At 38.1% G+C, this 20,681-nt stretch overlaps 1 protein-coding gene across 1 annotated transcript in view; it reads right to left on the bottom strand.

The window, feature by feature from the left end:
- Cps1 (carbamoyl-phosphate synthase 1) overlaps positions 1-20,681 on the bottom strand; it is a 110,437-nt gene that overhangs the window by 47,252 nt on the left and 42,504 nt on the right. Inside the window, exons 15-21 of the mRNA XM_041631850.1 lie at positions 20,301-20,458; positions 18,712-18,840; positions 15,966-16,110; positions 14,296-14,506; positions 12,684-12,882; positions 10,615-10,791; positions 6,863-6,981 (exon numbers count right to left, since the gene is read on the bottom strand). Coding sequence (XP_041487784.1) covers positions 6,863-6,981; positions 10,615-10,791; positions 12,684-12,882; positions 14,296-14,506; positions 15,966-16,110; positions 18,712-18,840; positions 20,301-20,458 — 1,138 coding nt within the window. The remainder of the gene's footprint in view (positions 1-6,862; positions 6,982-10,614; positions 10,792-12,683; positions 12,883-14,295; positions 14,507-15,965; positions 16,111-18,711; positions 18,841-20,300; positions 20,459-20,681) is intronic.

Genomic DNA, 20,681 nt, shown 5'->3' with positions numbered 1-20,681 from the left:
TGGCTATTTATATGGACTGTAAGTCTTCTAAGACAGGCTAATGACAAAAAGTTATTCTTCATCAAATATTACTGGACATAGTACAAGGCCTTGCACACAGTAGGTACCAAATAAATATTTATTAATAAATACTAATAGATAAACATGGTTACTAATAAAGAAAAATAATATCAAGTAAATACCCAATCTATTATTCTGCTTTTAGACATAGTGACAATATATATAACCTAGCAATTATTGATGATTAACAGATTCATGCTTACACACCACTAGTATATGTGGTTTTAAAGTTTTTAAATTTTTCAGATATGTAAATTAATATACAGAAATATGTGTAACATAATGGGAGTTTTATGAATTATCTGAATATCACTCTGAAAAGCTTTTGAGTAAAACATCATGTCCGCACCAGAATCAAGAATGCGTCAACACTTGAAAATTTCACACTTATTGTCAAAACTATGAAATTACTATTTAACTAATTAATGAAGTGTTATTCAGACCTTAAATGTTTTGTGTAAATTTGTGTATCATGTATGATTAAACAGATTCTTAGTTAAAATTAATAGTTATTTTATTTTCATGTGATCACTTAAAATAGCCTATCTCATATTATAAAACATAAAAGCCAGTTTAAAATATAATGCATTTTTGTATTAGTTTTGAGACATAAAATTTCCCATAGCAATATTTCTATTTTAAAGAAAAAATATTCTTATTTATGTATGCTTTGATTTTATTATTCTCAAAGAACCTCACCATAGCCAGGAAATACAGCACAGACCCGTACCCCAGCACCTCAGAGGTAGAGACAAGAACATCAAGAGATCAAGGCCCCCCTTAGTCACCCAGTGAGTTCAAGGCAAGCTAGGGTTTCTGAAATATTATTTCAAAAAAAAAATCAAAGGAACAAAGAAAAATTTAAAAAAAATAAGTTCATTATGTGGGTAACTAGGAATATGAAGGCAAAAGATACAAAATATTAATACGTCATAACTGGGATAGTGGGTTTCCTGTCATGTCTAACACTTCATATATCACATATTTAGCAGCTCATATGTCAGTCTAGTAAAATAAGAATGGGACATTTATTATAATTAGGATTAAACTGAAAAATACCCTAAGTTAGTGTTGTTATGAAGGAACATAAGGCTATTTTCTGGGAACCAGTTCAGAGGGTTGCACTAAGGTATCCTGCTGTCTGCATCCTGTACTATATCCAAAAGAATAAGCAGTATTATAAACACATGTCATTCTAAAATATACAAATAGCAGGCAAATATGCTATACTCATATATGTTTCCCTGAATGACTTCTACATTTAAACTTTTAGCCCAGAAATTATAAATTAACACCAGGAGCTAAAGTACAGACATTCTCATTCTTATGTCTAAGTTATAACAACTCTTGGGCAACAACTTTCCCTTGGAAACTTCAATCAAACGTAAGCACAAAGTGTTCTTGTCTGATTTCGCCATGCCTTGTGAGCAAGTTAAATAAGAAGTCAATAGAAGCTAGCATGTGTAGGAGAGGGCATTCGAAGGGACTATTCCAGCTAAGGTGACACCCGCGTTATTACATCAGCCAGAAGCTTATGGCTGCAGGGAAATGGCCGACTTTGCTGAGCTTAATTTAGCACTTGAATGCCCAAGCAGAACTCACTAGGCTCGCCCTGGATTGTCTCCCTAAGCAATAGGCGTGCCTGTGATTTTTCAGCACCTACCAGGGGGCACACTTTATCAGGAAACACAGTCAAGTGCAGGTGAAAACTGAACCCTTGAAAATTGAGCTTTCCAGTTCTTTAGTACATTGACCACAGCAGTAAGGGGCGATGAAAGGGGAAGAGAGTATTAATATTATCAGAATTGGCATAGCATAAAAATCACAGAAGCCCATAGAATATTGAATAAAAATAACTTCTGCATTTTCCAGGAACCAATAGCAAATGTCTGTCAATCATTCATGTAGAAATAAATCCAAATCTTAGCTTCTAAAGTTTACGTGATCTAAAATATATCTCACTGTTTCTGCACACTGCTTTTGAACATCTAAAAATGCTGGAAAACAAATCCCTTCAACAGTTATCTCTTACACGACTTATGGAAATGGTATCGTTGAATATAAAAGTCAGAGGGCAAAGTGGACCATTCCAGGAAAACTGCAGTGGCCATAATGGTGGGCCGCCTTCCATCTGGTAACGTAACATGGACAGGTTTTCTCTCTTTAAAACGTTCACTTGAAGAAAACTGCAAAGCTTAATGCAGCTTTGGTATAGCCAGTTATTTTTCTAAAAATGCAGTATTTTCTAACGTAGGTGGGTGTAATAACATCCTTGAAATGGTTATATTAGAAATAGCTATTGAATCCAAAAGAATAATGTTTGGAAACACACAATTTAGAGCAACAGACAGAGAATATGGAAAGGCTTCTATTTTTTCTGACCTGTACATATTCATTTAAATCATATGCTTACCTTTTTAACTAAAAACTGGCCAATTCAAGTTGATGCTATAAGTAAAATGTCTGGGGCATAAGGTTCTAAAATAGTTCATGCCCACACATAAGCCTTCTTTTATTTCCCTTTCTTCTTTACTTAGAGCAATGTCATTCCAGCTATGAAATCTCTGTGCCTATGTTTGTGTAGTCATCGGTAATACAATTAAAATATTTACCATAGGTGCTGGTGGATGGCCATAACTACTGTGCTTCTATTGGCAAAAATAACTCTGCTGGAGGTACTTATCACATGTAGTCTTAGTTCTTCTAGGTGGTACCTAGCATACCTGTTCATACCCATAAACAGATATGTGTCTGTGTATGTGTGCACATGGTTAATTCCACTCGAAATTCAAACAGTGCTAAGTACTCAAACTCCTTGAAAATAATCTATCAACATATCGATGATCTATTAATGTGCAGTTAATAGGTATATTTGGTAGTACTAGACCTCTAAATTCCAATGCATATTCATGTGTGCATTTGCATGTATGTGTGGGTGTGTGGGGGTGTGCGTGCATCCTGCATGACCTAATTCACATCACATTCTGTAAAGAGAAACCATACAAAGTCTATAAGCATAGTTCACATCAATGGTATTACACGGTGTTCATTAATGTTAGTATCCCATTTGTCACTCTGATGAACTGCCTAGGATGGGCAACTTCCCTAGTACGTTCTTCAGCACAATAAATAATTAAAGACAAAACGAAAGTCGGTGAACACAAGTGGGAAAGGGAGGTAGATGTTTTGGCTGAAGCTGCCTAAATAATGGCAATCATATTAATTAGTAAATATGAATATTGCTTTTAGAGTGTCATATAACCCATTTCTGTACTCATGGATTGGCAATTACAACGATGAAAACTGAACACTGGTAGGGTAAACACTCAGGGTTAAGACACTGAGGTCAAGGGTCAAGACACCACAAGAATACAGCCCACAGAATCAACTAACAAAAGCACACAAAGGTTCACAGAGGTTGAAGTGGCAATCACAGAGCCTATATGGGTCTGACCTATGACTTGTGTATGTATGTGATGGTTATGTAGCTTGACATTCCTGTGGAACCCCTAATAGTGGAAGCAGGGACTGTCTCGGACTCTTTTTGCCTGCTTTTGAGACCCTTTTTTCCTAGGGGGTTTCATCATCCAGCCTTAATATGAGGAGATGTGCCTGTTTGCCTAGTTTTATTAAAACTTATTATGCCCTGTTTAGTTGATATCCTTGGAAGGCCTGCCATTTTCTGAAGGGAAAGGAGAAGTAATACTGGGGGAGAGGGGAGGTCGGGGAATGAAGGAACTGGGAGAGGAGGGGGGATCACTGAAGTTAGAAAAGCCAGTACAAACAGCAGGGATAAATCCTGGTCTTACTGCCAGTGGCTTTACAATCTGCCCCAGCCATACAACTGTCACCCACATTCTGAGGGGCTAGTTTGTCCTATGCCGATTCACTATCAGACCAGAGTTACTAAAACAGATAGCAAAATATCATAAATAAAAGTAAAGAATGATACCTGGTAAATACATCAGCAAATTCCAAGTGTATCTCTTAAAAAGGAACCCTTAAATGCTTGTGTCTAAGATTATTTACAGTTGTTATTTAAGGGGGAAAAGTAAAGCCCTCTTTGGGTACTTGGCATGTGTTAGGAAACCTTGATTCTTTCATTATTGGAGCTTCACAATCAAAACTATTGCACATACATTAGCAGAAAGACTATGAATCTAGAGTAAGGAGTGAGCCCATAATTCCACAGGTAGTATATAGTATAATAAGCTAATCTATATGGCCACTCAGCCTGGATATCTTTGATACAGAAGGAAAAAGCAAGGTGAAACAACCCATGTCAAGCCTTCCATACTTATCCCGTTCTCCCAAGTGAGAGACCCTTGCTGTCTATTTCCTCAAAAATCTATGTGAAAATTGCGAAAGGATTTGTGCACGTGACACCAGAGATATGCAGAAGCAGGAAAATTTTGGAGTCCTCTCAACATACATCAAATAAATAAATATCTCCTGGGCCCACATACCAAAGTCAGATTTCCAACGTAGGAACAGTAAAGATTAAAAAACAAAACAAAAGTAAAGCACCAATAAATGTAAAAAGAACAACAACTGGTCTTTTCAACACTTATCCAAACTGGTAACATATAAGTCCACTCCTTGATGTCAACTGATGAAAAGGTGTTTCTATTATTTTGGGAATGATGCATAATTTGAACACTAAACATTTCCGGACATTTAAAAGCGTCTGAGGAAATCAAAGACCTCATATTGGTAAAAGAGATTGAAACTGGGCCAGAAAACTTGAGTCTAAAATACTTAGAATCAGTCAACTTTGATATCCTTTAGACTTCAGACCCTGATATTCCATAGAAGGAATGAAGCCGCTAGCCACAGTGGTCATCCATTCTGATTTTTTATGTAACATAGCAACCGCCACAGTGCTATGTGTTAAATTAATGGAACTCAAAAAGAAAGAGAACAGTACAGACAGCATCTCTCAGATAATTAACACAGAATTTGTTTACTGCTTTTGAGTCTCAATACAGGTCTTTAGATCTTAAGCTATAATAGGCATCAAAACATATTTACACGGTGATAGATAATGTTTTAGAACTCTAAAATTGTTTTAAAACCCCTATGGTAGCTTTGTGCAGATCATTATGAACAAAGGAAAGAACTCTTAATTATGAATGTGTTTATATCAGAAAATGGAAACTAAAATTGTCAAATTGTCAGCAAGTACATGCAACAGAAGCTGACGCCGAGATGGTATAAGTCGCCTATAGCTGTGAATTAGTCATTCCCCTTTACCTGTTTTCTACCCATAAACACCTATTTCTGCCTCATTGGACTCTTAACCTGATTTCTGGTTGTAACAAAAACTATTCAATTAAAACATTAAATTTGCTCCCAAATCAGAACATACGTCAAATGCACACTTCAATCATAATGATATCTGGGCTCTCCATGCAGGGTTTGTTTGGCATACTGTGAGTTTCTAGCGCCCCCGTGTGGATTCCCCCAGAGTGCTTGAATAGGCTTTTGAAATCTGTTGCCTAACACTGGACAGGGGTATAATTCAACATGGAAGTTCTGCTAGCATCATAAACCAAGAAAAGAAACCCTAAGTCAGCAAAATCCTTAGACAAATGTATAGGCTCCATTCTGTCTTATTTGCTGACTACTGTATAGTTTCCATTCTGTCTTATTATTTGCTGACTACTGTTCATTCAACATAAGCTCTTTAAAAATTGACTACGGGCAACGATGGCCAGTCTCATCTTTGCTTGGCAAAGTACCTGTGTACAAAGTCAAGGATTTAACATGGGTAATTATTACATCGAATTTTCAAAGACTAATCTTATTCCAAAGAAAAATCAGTTGTTTCTTTGCTTGCTGTTATGCACACACCTCATTTAGGCAATGCAACAGCCCAATTATCGGTTGTCATCGCTAAACACATGAGCAGCCCACCTTCTGGATCTCCTCAACATTATCCATAATTAGTGTGCTTTTCTCCAAGTCATTTGAAAAGAACTTACACTACGAAATCTTTCTTTCTCTAAGCACGTCCCTAGGCTTGGAGATGAGATTTCTCGCGAGCATCGGTGTGTTTTAGTGTATTAGAGAGAGAAGATAAAGATGACTTATATCTTAGTTTGGTAATAGATGCTCCTCTTTTGAAAGATGTATGTGTAAAACCTGTCTAACCCATAGGCAGTCTTCAAATAAAAAAAATAATAAAAGGATAAATTTTAATTACCTGAAATGATCAGAATATTATTAATATGAAATGAAGTTTGTAAATAATTGGCGACAAAGAAATAAAAATTGTGAGCTAGTCAGAGGTAGAAAGGCTGTTGAGCGATACATGAATGTGACTTATTTATATGCTGAACTGAAAGTCCCCATCTCAAAAATATCAGTTGAACATGAGAGGAATACTTTCTCTATCGATATATAGTGATTTATAGATTAATATTTAAAGCAGAACTAAACTTCAAAACTGAAATGAAAGTGTACATAAAACTCAAATATTGCTTGCTGAATTTCTGATTAATAATATGTAAATTAATACATATTTATAAATGTACTCTAATTATTCTGAGCTCAAAAGACTTAGTTAAAAATCTTAATGCTTGATGTCAACAATAAAAGTATAAATAACTCAAAGTATTAATAAATATATTTCAAAAAAAATAAATATATTTCAAAATGATATGAGAAGCCACTAGTCATCTGTTGGCCATAGCTACCTTTTTCTAATGTTGGCACCATTTAGCTCACTGAAGCAGACTTTAAGAGAACCGCTCAAAAGTTCACGAGAAATACGTAGAGTGGTTGAAAGCAACCCTCTTACCTGTTGAGTCCTTTCAGTGTCTTGTCCATGTTTAAAATGTCACGCATCTTATACAAGAACCACTTGTCGATAGATGTGAGCTTCACAATTTCATCGAGGGACATGTTGCTTTCCAGGGCCTGTGAGAAGAAGAGCAAACACATGCCTGGACAACCATCTTCTAGATGGCTAAGTTAGTTGGAAACATAAGAGCCCTTCCTTTCCACATTAGTTAGAGAGCCTGTGGTCAAGTCACCAACTGAGATATGAGACTGAATCACTGATGTTTCTTAAAATAAACTTAGGGTTCTGCTATCTGCACCCACAAATGGCAGACCGAGGAAGCATTTTGAGCCGCCAAGAGAAGTGTGTGCTCAGAACAGTCTCAACAGGTCCTGTCTCCTCCTCTTTATTTGGCCAGGTCACTATTTCCTAAGACATCATTTGGAATTAAGAGGGATCTAGTGACACCATAGCTCCACTCTCTCAGCAGCTCCCACTGTTCTCTGAAGCTCTCTTTCACAACTTCTCAAGAATAAAACGCTAACTACTCCCTGAGCTGAACAGGCCAGATGACTCTCAAAACCAGCTCTTTCCAACTCAAAATGTGCCCATTGCTATTATGTATGGTTATACAAGTGTACATGTAATCAGTGAAGAATAATAAACGTCTAATACCTATTTCCAAGCAGTTTTAGAATGACACTTTAGATTTTGAAGCTCAGAGGAGAAATGCTCCTAACTAGAAACTCTGCCGTTACATTTGAATCAGCGTAGCTTGATTTTCACAAAGCACCGCTGATTTGTACTGTCAGGAAGTCCATGACTGTCAGCTGTGAGCTACAGCAAGGTTCACAATTCACTTGACTAGACTATAATAACATTTAATGAAAACACTCAGAGTCATGCTCATTTTCTAACTTTATTCATTTTACTCTTAGTAATTCACAAAATCCCAGGCATCCCGTCAGACCTACATTAACCATATTTCCTAAGAACTGCCAGCCATTAACAAAATGAGGTGCACAGAAACTAAGTCACTCGTGCTTTCCACAGATAAATAAAAAGTACATCTGATGATGCGAAATTAGCAGAGGCCTAGAACCTGGTGCCCATCTCCCTCTGAGGAAGGAAACCTCCAGTCAGACCCCACCTCCATCATGAAGCTAGCCTGCTAGTCTTGAGCCTTCATCTTTCCGCACAGCAACTCTGTCATCTTACCCCACTGTAATGAAATCTATGAAGACCCCAAACACATCTGAGGTTGCGCAAATGTTCTTCACATCAAAACTAATACCTTGCATTCTCCCCAAATCAAGAGGTGATGATCCTGTCATCCAGAAATAAGAGTGCTGCGAAGACCAGACCTCAGGGTACCTTGCCCTTTTCTGAGAATCACGAAGCAGGTGGAGATTTACGCCCACCCTTCATTCTTTTCCCCTTCATCCCTGCATTGTCCTTACGTTCTTTGTCAAAATCACAAGTTCCTGGTCGCTGTGGATATGAGCAGTAGTGATGGCCTCTAACAACAGAAATCAGTTCCTTGTCCCAGCACTCTGGCAGACAATAATTGCTATCCCCACGCCTGCACTTCTTGCTTTTATACAGCATGTTCTGTGCAGGATGAACTTCCACACATTTGCCCTGTGTTCCTATCCTTTGAATGTCTGTTAGAGAAGAATGGGAGATTTCCCTGCGTTTTACAGCCTGGCTGGCAACTAGGAAATGCTGTCCTTTTTCATCTGCTTGAAGTGGCAGAAACATGATTACTAGACTCAAGATAAAAAATCCATTTACCGCTTTTCCCACAGGGGAGAAGATAGATAGATAGATAGATAGATAGATAGATAGATAGATAGATAGATAGATAGATAAACAGACAGATGGATGTATTGGTACACATCCAGACCCACACATTTGAATGTCATGGATTTGTAAATAAAAGGCCAAGAGAGAAACAATAAATAAAATAAAATGACCTCCAGAAAAATCTCAATTTGTTACTGTACCCCCAACACAACAGAAAAACATAATTTTTGACACCCAAATAAGAAAGTATTCATCAAAGATAATGGTCTCTCCCAGAAAATTTCAACAGGACTTTACTATCTTACATGTAGAAGCCATAAGAATGAGAATACTGTATATCAGATGCTATGAAAGAAATAGCCATGCTCTTCATCAGCTCTCTGCAGGACTGTCCCTAAATGCTGCTGAGCTGCAGTGATTTCACATCAAAGGCTGCATTTTTCTGTTTCTATGAAGGCATTACATAAGTCATATTCTTCCATAAAATTCATATTTTCACTAACTCACCCCACATGTACACAAACATAAAATGGCCAAGGGAGCTTTGTGAACCCAGTGTGGTTTGCCACTATTGGAGGATTAATGCCTGTGCTTCCTTAAATGTCAAAAAGCCATTTAGGGATTTCTGACCAGACAGATTCCAGCTGCCCAAGTCACCTTTCATAAAATCAGATGAGCCAAAACTTCAAAACTCTAAGCACAGTAAATATGAATGAAGATTAAAATGGCACTTCATTTGCATGAAAAGGAACTGGGGGATGGAAGTGAGAAACGTGGGGCTTTTTGTTCTAAAAGATACACCACTAAGATAATGACAAGGAGGAGCCTACCATCTCAGTCTAGATAGCCTGGTGTTTAAACACAGAGAAGCAGGAGGGATTAGGATGTGCTGTATGATACCAATGTATGGATCTGCTCTCTAAATATAGTTGTATGCATTTGCAAGGAGCATTGACAAAGGTTACAAGAAAGGACAAATCAGTGCTATAAAATCTTGAAGTATTGGTGCCATGTATGCTGAAAGGAAGAGCCGTTTTCCTGGGTGGCTATCTTAAAAAGTACAATGTACCCTTGGGCCATTCGCTAATTTTTTTTTTATTGAGAAAAGGAAAAAAAAACAAAACAAAACAAGTTTCTGCCTCCTCCCAGCCTCCCATTTCCCTCCCCCTCCTCCCACCCTTCTCCCCCTCCCCCCACTCCTCTCCCCCTCCCTCTGCAGTCCAAAGAGCAGTCAGGGTTCCCTGCCCTGTGGTAAGTCCTAGGTCCTCCCCCCTCCGTCCATATCTAGGAAGGTGAACATCCAAACTGGCTAGGCTCCCACAAAGCCAGCACATTAAGTAGGATCAAAACCCCGTGCCATTGTCCTTGGCTTCTCATCAGCCCTCATTGTTCGCCATGTTAGTTCCTTGGGCAGCTGAGGATAGGGAACCTGAAATGACCCTATCCTATAGCAATACTGACGAATATCTTGCATATCACCATAGAACCTTCATCTGGTGATGGATGGAGATAGAGACAGAGACCCACACTGGAGCACTGGACTGAGCTCCCAAAATCCCAATGAGGAGCAGAAGGAGGGAGAACATGAGCAGAGAAGTCGGGACCGCGAGGGGTGCACCCACCCACTGAGACAGTGGAGCTGATCTATTGGGAGCTCACCAAGGCCAGCTGGACGGTGACTGAAAAAACATGGGATAAAACTGGACTCTCTGAACATGGCGAACATTCGCTAAATTTTAAAAAATAAATTTTATTACTCAATTAGAAGAATGTCTGATGAAATCAGAGTGTGTGAGAGAGAGATAAGACAGAGGTGTGTGTGTGTGTGTGTGTGTGTGTGTGAAAGAGAGAGAGAGAGAGAGAGAGAGAGAGAGAGAGAGAGAGAGAGAAAGTACATGCAGAGATATGCAATGGCACAGGCTTGCCAGGCTGACTAACTTTCGCGGCCCTTCATCCTGTGTTACCTTGGCAATGGCGTAGATGCGAGTGCTGGAGGGTTCAGACAGCTCTTTCCTGAGATCCAGGTTTGCTGGCCATTCCTTATTCATTGGGAGACGGGGAGTGAACCCATCCACAGACGGGTGGCACATCCTCAAAGCCTTCTGGAAACTTTCCTCAAAAGTGCGACCAATGGCCATGACCTGGAATACACACGAAGAAGCTTGTATTGAAGGAACAAGCTCGCAAAATTAGGTGTGCAATATTTCCAAAGACCTGACCACTGCCAAAAGATTTGAAAGTATCAGTCGATTTTGAGGTTTTGTTTATTTTCCCTTCCCTTTACTCCATGTTTTTTAATGTAATGAAGCCATAACATTTTATTGGGATTTTCAGCAGCAAGTGGATATAGCTGTATCTCTGAGCCTGAGGAAGACATTGCCTGTACCTGTTATGAAAGATAATAGTATTAAAAAGAGGAACAAATGCTAAAGCATAGGGACCCTCCCTTTAAAAGAGCACACATTATGATAGTATCCTTTAGAATAATAGGAAGCAAATAAGGAGAAAAGAAGCATATTAAAACAGATACCGACAATTATAAGAGTATCAATAAGGATCCATTTTTCTATAGCTAAGTATTGATATTAGTAGACCCCTAAGAATCATAACAAATACAGACAGTTGTGATTTTTGAATATAGATAGAGGTTAAATTCCACCATGATAAATTCTATATGTCTGTTAGTCTTTATAGCTTATTGTATCAAACAACAACAAGAGAGATAATTTTGTCTGAACCAGTTAGTACTCAAAACTAAATTTAATCTGGCTTTGTACCTTACCCACTTATTGAAGGGGATGAACATTGTCTTTGAATCTTTCCATGGAACAGTAAATTACTGTGCGATTTTGGGCTCTAGTTTAAAATATCAAATACTGCCTTCTGTAAACTTTCATGATTCCCCATACAGACTCAAGATCACCTTAATGACAGATTAGGAGATTGTTGTGACAACTGTGTAAAGGATATATATTGATATATCACTAATTCCCAGCAGAAAGCCTTTGTTACACTGGCCAAAGTGTAGTTAGAAATAAGGGGAGCTTTCAGAGAGAAGGGGGAAACAAAGTATCAGGACCTTTCAGTTCAGCGGGAGACTAATATGGCACTGAGCTTGCTCAGTTTGGAGTTGTTGCCCTTGAAGGTTTGTGAGAGCTCATGGAGTCAGCTTGTCTCCTCTACAGACCGGGAAATGGGAAGCATAGGAAAACGACAGCCACGGCTCACAAGAACAGACTAAAGTCAAGTAATCAAGTCAGACCAGTTGAGGTTTGGGAACACTGCACTATTTGCAGTGTGATGTTTGTATGTGTGTGAGATGTTCATGTGTAAAACTGTAGGTGTGAGGTGTGCACTTACTGACCTGTGTGCTGTGGATGCCAGAGTTTGACAATGGGATGACTCCTAAATGGTTTCTCCATATCAGTGCTTGAGACAGGATCTCTTACTGAGCCTGGAGCTTGCTATTTAACCAAATTGGGTGGCCAGGGAGCCTCTGGCCAGGGGAAAGCCAACCTGCCTATCTCTACTCTTTCATCTTCTTCCCAAGCCTATCCCATCCAGTAATGGGATCACAGGTCTACACCATCGCACTTGGCGTTAGGTGGGTGCTAAGGCCTCAGATCAGGTCTTCATGCTGGTGTAACAAGCACTTACACTCACTCACTCTCTTCTCAGCCCTTATATGATCTTTTATACTGTTCTAGTTCTAGATTTGATGAAAAAACAAATTTCAACTAAGCTATATCTATGAGATTTATATCTGTGAGATTTATATATATAATGCCCACATATATAGCCTTACCCTTGTATGCAACTCTAAGTCCATAAAATTATCGTGTAATAACTAACATACTAAATCTCAAAAGAAGCAATATTAAAACACTAAAAAGGAAATGAAACGTCTACATGTTCTCCAGTCAAGAACCCACTATCCGGATGGTCAACCTTTTGAGTTTCATTGGTATTAAGGAGTTGACAAGATTACAGACACCAAATACAAGGTGAACGGAGTGCTAAATCCAGGACTCACCTCGCCTACGCTTTTCATTGAGCTTCCAATCCGGCTGGATGTTCCATGAAAACGGTCAAGATCCCAGCGAGGAATCTTGGTCACCATGTAATCCAGGCTAGGTTCAAAGCAGGCTGACGTCTTCCCAGATACAACATTCTTGATTTCTGGAAGTGGGATTCCTAGAGCAATCTTTGCCGCGATGAATGCCAGTGGGTAGCTGTAATGCAGGAGGTAAAGGAGGTAAAGGAATTCTACCTTCACTTTCTTTTTTTTATAATTTGAACAATAAGTACTAAAAAAAAAAACAGCTCCAAACATGAAATAATTATTCTTAAAAATTGACTTCAAGGATAAGACACACCTGATTTCTGCTATGTATGAATATTTACTAGCCACTTACAAAATGAAGTGGTGCATGATAAAGCATACCATTGAGGATTCACTGGTAAGCCCTGTTAGTATTGCTACAGCCTCCAACTTTCATCCCTTCAACACAAAATCGAAAGGCTTCTTGATAAACAAGATTTTCCCTCTACTACCTGAGTTTAATGTCCACTCAGATTAGAATCTGCAAAATAGACTCTGAGAAAATATGCACCACTACGTGTATCTAAGGAGACATTTGGGGCTACTGTGTACTGCAAATGGCCTGGAAATTTGGACTAGCAAGTATGAACCCTGGTTCTATCTCCAAATATTTATACTTTGGGCTCTTGCAAAAGTTAACCCTCTGGAAACTTGGATATCCTCTAGAATGTCAGTTCAGATCATTTTACTTGACAAAATAGCTCCTAGAACTATAGCATTAGATATGAGTTATTCAGTACAAGTTCCCATCTAGTAGACAAGGAAACTGAAGGCGGTAAGTGCTATGTGCATCTCACATCAGTTGATGAACCAAGCAAGAAATCAGGTCTTCTGACTCATGAGCAGAGCGCCACAACCTTGACCACTGTGTAGCTACATAAACATACTAAAGAAGCAAATATTTTCTTCATTTAGATGTCATAAAACTTAAATGCCAGTTGCTAAAATGAACAATAGAAACAAAAGGCTTTATTTACTTTCCTTTCAATTATGTTTGCTAGCAGCTGTTAAATGGACATTGAACTTACTTATTGTAACATTTATCCGTGGAAAGATCCTACATTGCTTATTCTTGTGGAATTGTTTTTAATTGTTGATTATAAGCTAATGGGTAATTTTGTATGTTTTATTGTGTATATTTCTAGAACCAAATTGATCTATACTGAAGTGTTGAGTTGAATAAAGTATATTTTATTAACCACTCATATAGGCAGTTGAAAACTAAAATTAAATATCAGTCTTCACTTTTTCACGACATCTGAAAAGTGTGATTAAAAAGCCTATTTTTCACAACCTGCTTCGATCATCCAGATCTTGATTGGTTTATGATTAGCCAGCAAAGACAGCTAGCAATATTATTGGTCTCAATCTGGCAGGAAGTTCATTACTAACCATGTCTTTGGGGTTCTCTAAATGTCCTGGAGCTAGCACGCAAGAAGTTAGGGTAGATTTTACAAATACAAATTGTCTTCCCCTAGCAGCCAATTTCCCATTTCTACCTGCAAAGAAATTGCAAACCTATGGTCAATCATTCTGGTCTTACCCAGTGGCCTTGGAGGCCAGGGCAGAGCTCCGGGACAGCCTGGCATTCACTTCAATGATGCAGTACTCCATTGAGGTAGGATGAAGAGCGAACTGAATGTTGCATTCACCCACAATACCCAAGTGGCGAACAACATTGACTGAAGTGCGTCTCAACATCTGGAACTCTGCATTGGAGAGTGTCTGAGCGGGGGCCACAACAACTGAATCACCTGTTAACACAAGCAGCACCCATTAGTTGGTGGCATATCTTAACAGCTGACTTGACTGCCTTAATCCCCTAAAAAGATACAGGGCATAGAATAGGCTGACGATTTGAAGAAAGGTTTAAAACTAATATTCACATGCATATGAGTGAGACATCGGGTATTCCCTTTAATTCTTGTTTGCCCATGTGATTGGCCCTTACTTATAGAAACAACCCCCCCACACACACTTCAACCACACTCCTCTAACTGGTAAAGCTAGTTATCAGCTTACTAGATTTCCATCAGCCCCTTCAGCTGCTCTTCCTTCATTTCAAATTGCCTCTCAAGTTTTTCCTTTCACAGAATATCCTCTCCTTGTGTCTAGATTGGTTCAACTCTCTCCTTTCTGCCTTCCCATTTCTGCCTTCTCATGCTTCTCTAACATGAGAATCTTTAATTCCAGAATCCTTATTCTCCTCCCTTCTGCATGCAGACATGTTCAGTGACCCTCTTCTCAAGAAACCAGTTCCCAACTTTGTCAGACACACAAAACTTTCCTTACTAAACATCTCAAAATTCTGTCAAGTTTCTTATCCTCCTTATCATATAATTCCATTCCGTATAAGTTCCATAACTAACTTGAAGTATCTAATCTTTCTTCTTGAACTTATAAAAACCCAAATCAAATTAAATCTCTGTTCTTGAGCTAGCATAGGAATTAATACTATCACAAAGAAAGCTCTTTTGTAAAATATGTTCTTGCATTGACCTACTTGATATTACTGCACCTAATTTTCCTCCTATTTATCTCATTTGCCTCACTCGTTCTCCTTGACATGACCTAGAATTGAATTGTTTTTCATTGTATCAAAAACTGATCCCCTTCTCACCTTCCTTTGACGATATCCCTAAAAGGGTACGTGTGTCTCTAGTTTCAGTCATTTCTTCTACACTAAATGATTTCCAATGACTTTTTGTCAACATTTTAATTTCTGTATTCTCCTGCATCCTGTTCTAGACTCCCAAGTCCCTTCTCTGAGGTGCCTGCCACATCTTTAATTTAGCATTTCTGAAACATAAGCCATCATGTTTGTCCTCTACAGCCAATTAGTTTAACCTGCTAAAAATCTGTTTTTATCACTGTTGAGACTATTTCCTTGGTGACTAACACATTAGTGTGTTTCAAGGTTTTGCAGGCCCCATCTTTATTTCCAAACACTGTCATAGCTTTTACTCAAATTAATTATTTATCTGACTTCCCTCAGTTGATCTCAAGATAATAATATCTACCATACCAAAGAGGGATTCTGTGAATTCCAAACTAAATATGAGACTACTTTCAATGCTATAAAATACTATGTATCAGTGTTAAGTGTTATCATTAGTCTGTCAGCTAAGAGTGGTAAAGTACCTAATACAGGTTGCTATGGTGATCAGAGTCTGGAGCCAAAGGCATGACAATTCTTGTAGATTCTTTGCCTACCTGTGTGAACACCCATGGCATCAACATTCTCCATGTTACAGACAGTAACACAGTTATCATCCGCATCTCGGACAACTTCATATTCTATTTCCTTCCAACCTGTCACTGACCTCTCCACCAGAATCTGGTTGGTCATAGCAAATGCCTGGAAATTGATGGCACAGATAGCAAAGATTTAAGGAAAGACACTGGTTTAAACAAGGACATGAAGGGAAGTGCTCTGACCCAAATTTTGGTCAGCACTAAAGTCTTCAACCCCATCTCCATTCTCCCCCACCTTCCAGAAGGCATAGGGTGTCAGAAAAATCAGTGAGACCAGGAATAGTATCCTGCAGTGAATATGCTTGATTTGGGTTATTGAGGCTTGCCATTCAAAGTGCTGATATGACATTAAATCAAACTAATTTAGGAAAAAGAGAAAATAATTGAGCAATCAGGCAGAGGGAAATGAAATTATTTCAGTAGCTAGGCTTCTGTGAAACCAGAAAATGTGATAAGTACAAATAAATGTGGAAAAATAAGTCTAAAGACGCTGGCTTTCTCTAAAATAACTGAGGGTGGTTTGTACAGTGACATACACAATCAGAGTTAGTTGGAGCTGATGAGGAAGAAAAGGGAGATGATGATGGCTGTAAACAGTGAGCCAAGATGGCATAGCGACTTGGGAATTAGAAGAATCATATGCAGCTATTATTATGGCTAATCACTGCCTAAGTACTTAAATCCTCTGAGTCGTATATCATACATGGCTGATTAGACAGATATGAATTAGTGTAATTACCATTTCATATTTACTGCATACCCACAGTGCGGTAGAATGCTGAACTCAAAATATGAAAGAGGCCATCTCTGACCTTGGACATGTGGTGACTGACCACTGAAGACAGGGATTTCCCTTTGTCACATAATGTATTTGATTTTTGGATATCAATAAAATGGAAAGAACTTTAATTTTATTTCAGATTATTAGTAGGCTGTATGATATAGTGACAACTCAATTTAAATTTTCCATAAGGTATCTCAGCCCAAAGTTTTTGCAACCTCAGTTGTCACTATGGACACATGCAGCTGAAAATGCAACTCTTTTGTCACCAACTCATCTGCCAGGATGAGGCTCCCAAAGCAGTTAGGACATTCTGGAGCTGCAGTTACCAAATGAGTGATAATGCCATTAGCCATTTGTGCTGTTTGCAAAAGAAAACCCTGAGACAGAGGGAAGAAATTGCATATTCTAGTAGACTATGATAGATATTTAGATACAAGGAAATGGCATCATTTTAACCAATCTCCTAGCCTTGATTTAAAGTTTTTCAAGTCTCCAATTTTACTCCAAAGTTAACTTAAATACCTAATTGAAGTAGCATAGCATCTAGTGGCTCTAATTATAACCTCAAGTGGATAAAGGGATAGGTTAAGATATAAGGATATGACTAGTTAATCTCAAGGGGAAAAAGTAAAGGTTTTCAACTAGGAAAAGTATTCATCAACCATTGATTATTGTAACAGAATAGCAATAATTGAAAAATATTTCATTCCAAATCTGTCTTCAGATTGTAAATGTTCTATATAAAAATTGGTAATTCAGAATGCTTCATTTTTTGGATAAAATATATTTAACACAGGAGAAATATATGCTTGCTGTTACTAAGTATATTGCTAAATTAAGAATACTCATAACATGTATCATGCTATAGTAAGTATATTTTATAACTACATAAACATAGTTTTTACCTTAAATAAATAACTCCAAAGTCCAGACTGGGACTTATTTAATACTGGGAAAAGAAACCATTCCTATTAAATGTGTTGCCTTTTGTATGTATAATTTAGGTAACTTTAAAAAACTAAATATAAGTTGTTAGCTTGTAAGCCTGTCACAACAAGTATTTGAGAGTATTTAATTGTATTTATCTACTTTCAAATTTCAATACCAATAACTAAAAATTCTTACTTTGTTTTAGTTCAAAAATAAAATTGCGTGGTACTGAGAGCGCCTTCAATGGCTACACAGTAATTTCGTCAAATCATCCCCACACTGCACAGATGTCCTTGCTACAACGGCATTTCCTCCCTCAGAGTCATTGCTGAGTGCCCAGTATTACCAGGTATGGCTCTCTAGTAGCAGAAAATTAACAAACATCTCCGGAGCAAGGCTCTGTGTGTTTACCTCTGTTTCATATAGAACACCTTTTTTTAGCCAAAATAGTTTCAATAAATCTCTCAAAATGCACTTAGTGATGCATCAATTTGCTTTTGCTAGAAAGCAAATGATAAGTACTCCACTCTCACCCTCTGTTTGTGGACAGTAGTTGGCAGCTTTCATTCACTTTATTAAATGTAGAGACTGATACCGTTGGTGGTTTGACATCTGCACTTTGGGGAGAGATTGTGTCCTTATCAGGTTTTCTCAAAAGTGGTGTGAAAAATGAGGCATTTTATTCTGCTCTTCTCTTAACCAGTGAAACCAGCAATCTGAATGTTTTGGCGTAGACAGTGAAACAGAGGAAGATAAAGGTGGATTAATGTTCCTCAGTGAATTCAGTAGCATAATGAAAATGGACAGATAGGTAGAGCGGGTTATGCTGTGTTCCAGTGTGAGCATCTGTGCTTGTTTCCTTCAACAGCAGGGCCAGTTGACCCTTGACTATGATGGTGTCAGGGGAAAGGTCACAACTTTCTCTAAGCGAATAGGTTCATCAAATCAGCTTCTCTGATTGATAGGAATATTGCTCGGGAAAATACTTACCTTTGTGCCAAGGTCCACTAAGGTCTCCTTATTGGGGCAAATGCCAGAGCCTAAGCCACCCAGTGCATACGCAGACCGGATCATTACAGGGTAACCAATGGTGTCTGCTGCCTTCAAGGCATCCTCCATCTGGGAACAAAGCAAGGATATTGAAACTGAAAGATTGACCCTCTCCTCCTTTTCATCCCCCCCCCCACACACACAGAAAGGGGGACATACAGGACCACACTATAAGAGCCTAGAAACGCAGGTTAATTAGCTGATTTGCAGAGGGGAACATGTTCTATTATCCCCTCATGTACTTCTGAAAAATAATGCTTCTGGAAAAAAGTTGTGTAAAATTCCAGTGGGTGTAATTTTTTCATTTTTTATCAGATAAATTTTAAGTTGTTTTCTAAACACTACACTGTGATCAAAGCAGAAATAACCATCATTTATTTTAGAATAAAAGATATATAAAAATAATGGTTTAAACTTCAGTTTGAAAGTCGATCATTTAAAGAAAAAAAATGTTTATCTGTTCCTGAAGTTAACATGGTAATAAAATAATATGCCATTAGGAATACTAGGTAAAAGGAGGTATTTCATTTTTCAAATTTATTCTCAGAACAGTCTCTGCAGCTTGGAATTTTTTTAACTTACCAAATACAACATATGGTGGCTATATTTTCTGTTGTGAAATATTATTACACCACCAATGGGAATGTAATTACACCTTTCCCATATGCCTGCTTCTTATCATGAAGAAGCAAGGACATAATTATATCTGGCAACAAAAAGTACTAATGTAAGGCAAGAGCTTCCCAAAGCATTCAGGAGAGCTCCCAGGAGATTCTTCTTGACTGACAGGTTTTTAGTCTGGCATGTGTACAGTAGCATTCTTTTCTGAGACAGATACACCCGGTTTTAGTCATCCCAGAATTACTTGCCTCATCCCTAAGACTTTGCCTATTTCTACAATGGGGAGGTTGTGTTTAAAGCTTCCACTTTTCACCTCATCAAACAGATTTGTAAAATCAAAAATAAAGTCAGGGCAAAAAGAGACGAACAAATAGTTGAATGTTTCTTAGTGATTGGCAATATTCTAAAAATAGGAATAATGGAAAATGAGTATAGAAAATCAAACCCAGATCTATAACAAAAGTATATGCATCCAGGATGAATCTTAATGACTAAATTCATTTCATTCTTAAACATTTATTTCATTTCAAAAGCCCAATTTTCAGGGTATTAAGACTCACACTCAACATGTGTTACTTATTCCAGGAAGGAGAGATGGCAAAGGCAAAAATAAGTTTGCTATTAAAAGTCAGTATTGTTGCTGTTTTCGGGGCAAGAAATAATGGGTGCCTCAGCTTCAAACAAGGGAAATCACCCCTGGGTTTATATTTTCCATTGCAAAGATTAAATATCTATTTCTAAAATTTTAGCACTGAGTGCTGACATTAATACACAATGTCTCCATGATACTAAAATATGTCTGAAGATAACATATAGATTTTTATATATAATTATCAGAGATGATAAACCATTCTCCCTGCAGTCCAAGACCAATAACGACCCCATCTCCCAAGAACAAAGTTTCTTACTGATTCCACTGCGAAACTGGGAGCGATCTTCTCATTGATCTCGTTCAGCTTGTCTGAGAAGAGCTGCCTGTCTTCTGTGGCCATAATGGACTCCACTGATGTTCCTAGGACCTTCACACCGTATTCCTTGAGTACACCCCTCTTGAAGAGCTCCACTCCTACAAAAGAATCAAACATATGGTTTTTATTATCTTTAACCTTATGTCCTCTTAACAGACACTGAACATTGTTTAAAGAAAAACCCTAGGGCTAGAAAAATATCTCCGAAGTTAAAAGCATTGGCTTCTCTTGCAGAAGACCAGAATTCAACTCCCAGTGCCCACAAGATAGATAACAGTGACCAGCAACTGTAGTTCTAAAGGTTTCTGATACTGCCTTCTG

This window comes from Microtus oregoni, unplaced genomic scaffold (assembly GCF_018167655.1).
Source record: "Microtus oregoni isolate MIOR12 unplaced genomic scaffold, Mior012 000038F_ref0000394, whole genome shotgun sequence".
NCBI classification, from domain to species: domain Eukaryota; kingdom Metazoa; phylum Chordata; class Mammalia; order Rodentia; family Cricetidae; genus Microtus; species Microtus oregoni.
This window is presented reverse-complemented; position numbering and strand designations above follow the sequence as displayed.